Genomic DNA, 5,513 nt, shown 5'->3' with positions numbered 1-5,513 from the left:
GGCTCTGTTAGTAGCTGTGTTAGCAGCTCTTGTAGCGGCTCTGTTAGCAGCTCGGCTAGCAGCTCGGCTTTCTCTGAGACTCTGATCTGTCCTTGTTCTTCTCTGATTCATCTTCTGGAGCCCAGAATGATGTGCTGGCTGATGTGCTGGCAGCGGTTTGTGACTGAAGTGTTTCTGTGTGTGTGCAGGTCCTGTTGGCGTTCGCTAACGGGCTGAACCAGCTCTACTTCTACTACGAGACGAAGGCATCAGAGGAGCCCAACAACTGCAAAGGCATCCGCTGTGAGAGGCAGAACAACGCCTTCTCAACGTGAGTAACGCCTCCGATGTGAGCTGGAAAAATCAATCAGAGCTTCACCCGAACTGCCTCAGAACATCTGGTTCTGTATCTGCAGCAAATCTGTCTCATGATCAGAGTTCAGAGGGTCCAGATTGATCACTTCAACTTCTCCATCATTTCTGAGTCTCAGAGCTTCATCAGAACAGCAGATAGACACATGACATTTAGGAGGAAGAACACATCTGGGTTCTGGTAGAACCTGACACCGGATCAGTTCTACATCCATCCAGGTGCCACCATCTAACGAGTCAATATGGCTATATTAGATTTTTCTCTCCCTGGGTCACACAGAGGACCCGGTGTAGAACCCTGTGGAACACGTCCCACATCGTGGTGTTTCCAGACGGCTAAAGTCCAAAATCTGAGGCTTCAAAAATGTCCACAAACCAATAAAAAACAGCGAGGATGCTGGGATGCTGTAACGTTCAAAAACTCCAACAGAACAAACATAAAAACACAGTGAATGTAAAAGTTTGGCCTGTTTTGTAAATTCATTGTTTTGTTTTGTTTGTTTTTTTAATTTTGCAAGTTATTATCTGTAACTTAACAAAAGAAAAAAGGGAAAATCTGTTAAATATCAGTTAAAATTAGAAAAAATACAAGATTCACCATTGTTCAGTGCTTTCTATAAACTAGTTTACTTCCAAATAATGTGAGTTCTCTGTTAAATAGTGACATTTTTACTGATGTAATACAGTAAAGAAATGGTCCAACATTTAAAATGAACAAATTATCATTATTTACAGTTTTAACCTTTTTTCTAACATGTAAATTCATATTTTTTTTCTGTAATTCTTGTAATTTATTATCTAGAATACCAGTAAATCACAGTTTAAACATCCGTCTTTCAGAACACAGTCGGACATGTTCTTGGCTTTAAAAAGTTCTGGAATTTTTTACATGTATTTAAAATCCCGTGAATGTCTGGACGTCTTCATTCTTTATCCAGCAGAAAAGTACAAACAGTGTTTTTGAAGGTCTGCAGGATAAAAGTCAGTGTTCTCAGGACGGTGAAGAAGAACTGACGTTCAGGAGAAAGACAGTTCTGCTCGGTTTGTTGGGGTTCTGGCCGAGTATCGACGAGCAGCCTGGTTTGTTTTGGATAATAGCCGTATTGATCGGCGATCGATTCCATTACAGCGGCGCTCTGGGCTGGCCGACTGTAAAACAGCAGCTTGGAGCCGCATTAGCGGTAAAACGTGACGGATTCTCAAACAAACGTAATCATCAGCAGGTTGGGATGCCAGCGCAGTGATTCATGTTAAACGCTGGAGACCTGCAAGATGATCAAACTCCAGATAGAAAGTCACTCACGAGACTTCACTGTCGTACGACGGAGTGAAGGTGCACCGTCAGCACTCATGGAAAAGAGGATCAATAAGATCTAAACACAAGAACAGTTTCCTCAAGTGGTGACAGTGAACTGTGGCACCAAACCAAAGTCCCGTCACATCCCTGAAGGACAAAGTAGTTCTGAATGATGCTTTTCTCTCTGCGCTCACAAGTCGATTATTTCCATGTTGATTGATTTGTTTGGTCTCTGAAGTGTCAGAAAACGGTGAAAAGTCGGCGTTTCCCTGAAGATGTTCGGCTTCCCGTCACAGAGGAGGAAGGAACCCAGAAGACGGTCTCACTGGGGACGCTGCAGTCACCGAATTTCACACAACAGTTGTCGGTTAGCAACGGGCGCCATGACGACGACTTCTGGGGAGGCTGATGACCTCATGTGTCGGACAGTATTGATCACTGATTGATCATTTCTGCCCTTTGTGACATAAATGAGGTTCACATGCAGAACATCCACATCAGTCGGGTTATCTACTCGGAGAAGAAGAAGAAGAAGTGGTGGTGGTGTGGAGCTGATGCATCCAGTCAGACACAACGACCCTGAACATCCTCCTGCTGCTGAAATCAGCCTCACGCTGGAGCTGATGAGCCTCAGATCGCATCCAAACCGGCGGCGGCGGATGACTTCCTGTATCTCCTGCCGCCTCGCTCTGCTTCACTCCCGCTCCTCAGCGTTAATGTGTTGGACGGCTTCACACCGGGTCTGGAAACACGCCGTCATTGTCTCTCTGCAGACCTCAGTCCACCGTCTTTCATGTACAACTCTGGCTTCCTGATTCACCAACATGTCAACAGCACCCGGACCAGTACCAGAACGCGCTCTTTGATTCAACTGAGGCCCGTTTACACGAAGCAGAAACGGCGACATTTCGATGCGTTTGTTTCACACGTTGACGAAGCTACGAGTCACCGAAAACGACCTCAGTGGAGATCTGGAAGAACTCCGTGTCTACGTTTGCGTGTAGACGGGAGGAGGCGGAGTCTGAGGTCACATGTGTGCGACCATGTTTACAGTTCGGCTGCTGCGATGGAAAGTCAATACGACCCTCACACCAGTATCGTCCACGTGACAAAGTTTTCGTTGTTGTGTTTTTTGCAGTATTCTGATTGGCTAGCACGGCTTTATGCTTCTCGTTACACTGCCCCCTGTAGGTCTGGCAGCTCATAGCAGCTCTGAACGGGGTTGTCTAAACAAAAACAATGCGGTGCGATCGATGTTATTTTTGGAAACGTAGATCCGGTTTTTGTAAACACCGGCTACGTGTAACGTGGCCTCAGACTCGTGTTTCTGCATCGTAAGTAAAAAGTCCCGACTAAACGGGATCTACTGAGTGTTTTAATCCTCTGAACTCCAAACTGTTTGTTTGTTTCTGGCTCATTTTTCTCTGCGATATGAAGTCGTCTCTGGAACCAGAACAACATGAAGAAGGAGACAGAACTCAGAGATACCTCCTGTCAGCAGGACTCAGTGGCCATAAATCATAAAATAATACAAAGTTTATTTTCTTTCTCTATTTATTTCACAAAAACAGAACAAAACTCTGGACATCCTGCAGATATGGAGCTGTCTCCATGTTTCCAGCCTCTCCAGACATCCTGGAATCACTGTCACATGACTTTTGGTTGTTTTTAAAAAGTGCATTCTGGGTAAACGTTCAAGGCTCATATTAGCATGTGTGACGGTCAGAACCAGTTCTAGACGATGGAAGGACCATTTTTACCCACATTTGAACGTGTCATGTGTCTATCTGCTGTACTGATGAAGTTCTGAGGCTCAGAAATGATGGAGAAGGTCCATTAAGGTGATCAACCTGGAGCCTCCTCTGTGGAGAACTCTGGAACGTTCACACTCTGAAGGTAGAACGACACTGAAGCTGATTAAAAACAAACTGAGCTAGAGACTGTCCTCCTTCGTCATTGCGCTGGTTCGTCGGTTTGTCTTTGCGTCGCTGCCATGGTTACAGGCTGCTCATCGAACGTCTGATGAAGCAACAGTCGGAGCTTCTGTCGGATGTTCAGCAGAGTCTCTCCAGGCTGCTGATGGATCCATCAGCGTGAGATGACTCTTCTGTCAGAGTCGGGAGTAAATGGAGTGAGGAGGCACTGAATCAGGGAGATATTACGTCTGAGTTATGAAACCAGAGAGGAAGGAGGAGGGAGGAACACAGCTGAGGAGGAGAGGATGAGCCTCCAACACCTTCATCTTCATCTAGCTGATTGTTATTGTGAAGGATTCCTCCTCCTCTCTGCTGCTGCCTCTTCTCCTTCCTCATCTCTCTTCATGTCTCTTCATCTCCTTGTTTCCTTTCCTCATTTCTTCTCCCAGCTGCTCATTGCTTCTTCCTCTCCTTTCCTTGTTTCCTTTGCTCCTTGTTCCTTTCCTCGTCGTCCTGTTTTTACTTCTTCTCATCTTTTCTTTTTCTGTCCTCTCCATCTTCTCTATCATTTCCTTATCTCCTTGTTTCCTCTACTCCTTCACCCTCCTCTCTGTATTTTCTGTCCATTTCTTCTTTCCTTGTTTTCTTTTCTGTTTTAGTTTCCTCCTGCATGTTCCCTACCTCTATTTGTACTTTCCTTACACCTTCATCTCCTCTACTTGTTTCCTTCTTTTGTTTCCCCTCCTTGTCTCCTCTCCTTGCCTCCTGCCTTTGTCACCTCTCCTTGTTTCCTCTCCTTGCCTCTTCTCCTTGTCTCCTTATGTCCTCCCCTCTCTCCCCTCCCTGTATCCTCCCCTTGTCTCCTCTCCTTGCCTCCTCTACTTGTTTCCCCTCCTTGTCTCCTGTCTTTGTTTCCTGTCCTCCATCTCCTCTCCTCATTTCCTCACCTCGTTTTCTCTCCGTCATCTCCTCTCCTTATCTCCTCTCCTTGTATCCTCCCCATGCCTCCTCTTCTTGCCTCCTCCCCTTGCCTCCTGCCCTTGTCTCCTCTCCTTATCTCCTCCCCTTGCCTCCTCTCCTTGCCTCCTCCCCTTGCCTCCTCTCCTTGCCTCCTCCCCTTGCCTCCTCTCCTTGCCTCCTCTCCTTGCCTCCTCTCCTTGTCTCGCTGCGCCTGTAGTTCGTTCACACAGACACAAACGGAGCTTTCTCAATAGAATCCGTTTTCGTGCATTCAGATGCAGATTTATGCAGGACGGCTCGTCAGAACCACATCATCTGCTCCACATGGGGCCTGGTGCTGGAGGACAAGGCTTCGCTCTGCTGCTGCCGCCCCGGCGGCCCGGTTCTTCACCGGTTCTGTCCTCCACAGCGTGCTCTTTGTGTGTTCACCTCCTTTGTTTTGTCAGATTCGTTTGACTTCACCTTAAATCACTTTAACTCATCAGCGCCGGCCAGTTCTTTTCCTGCATCCAGTGTGCTCGTCTGCTGCAGCTGGGTTCTGTGTCGCCATCTGGATCTGGTTCAGCGCCAGCGAGCTTCAGTTCTGCGCCATGCAGACTCGGATCACAAACTGTTGGTTCTGATTCTGTTTGTTAATCTGCAGAGTCATGAGCTGCCGTTCTGGATTTCTGAGATTTGACTGTTTTGAAGCGCGAACATACGTCTCAGATGTTTAACTGGTTCTCAGAGTGAGAACAAGAACCAGAACTCAGCAGCAGTTCTTCACATGTGTGGATTTCGATGATCTGATGAAGCATCAGGCTGATTTGATCTTTTAACTTTTGTTTCACTTTTTTGTTTTTCTAACCCAGAAGGATGGTTCCTGTGGGGGGTTCAGATTACACATCAGTTGTCCTCAAAGGCAAACTTCTCCCTCCTTGTTTCCCCTCCTTGTTTCCCCTCCTTGTTTCCTCCCCTTGTTTCCTCTCCTTGTTTCCTCCCCTTGTTTC

The 5,513-nt window shown here is 46.7% G+C and overlaps 1 protein-coding gene across 1 annotated transcript in view; it reads left to right on the top strand.

The window, feature by feature from the left end:
• Positions 1-5,513, top strand: part of trpc5a (transient receptor potential cation channel, subfamily C, member 5a) — a 69,746-nt gene that overhangs the window by 48,675 nt on the left and 15,558 nt on the right. Inside the window, exon 12 of the mRNA XM_008289655.1 lies at positions 189-310. Coding sequence (XP_008287877.1) covers positions 189-310 — 122 coding nt within the window. The remainder of the gene's footprint in view (positions 1-188; positions 311-5,513) is intronic.

This window comes from Stegastes partitus, unplaced genomic scaffold, assembly GCF_000690725.1.
Source record: "Stegastes partitus isolate 25-593 unplaced genomic scaffold, Stegastes_partitus-1.0.2 Scaffold628, whole genome shotgun sequence".
NCBI lineage: Eukaryota > Metazoa > Chordata > Actinopteri > Pomacentridae > Stegastes > Stegastes partitus.
The sequence above is the reverse complement of the archived record's forward strand: the minus strand, read 5'-3'. Positions and strand labels throughout refer to the sequence as shown.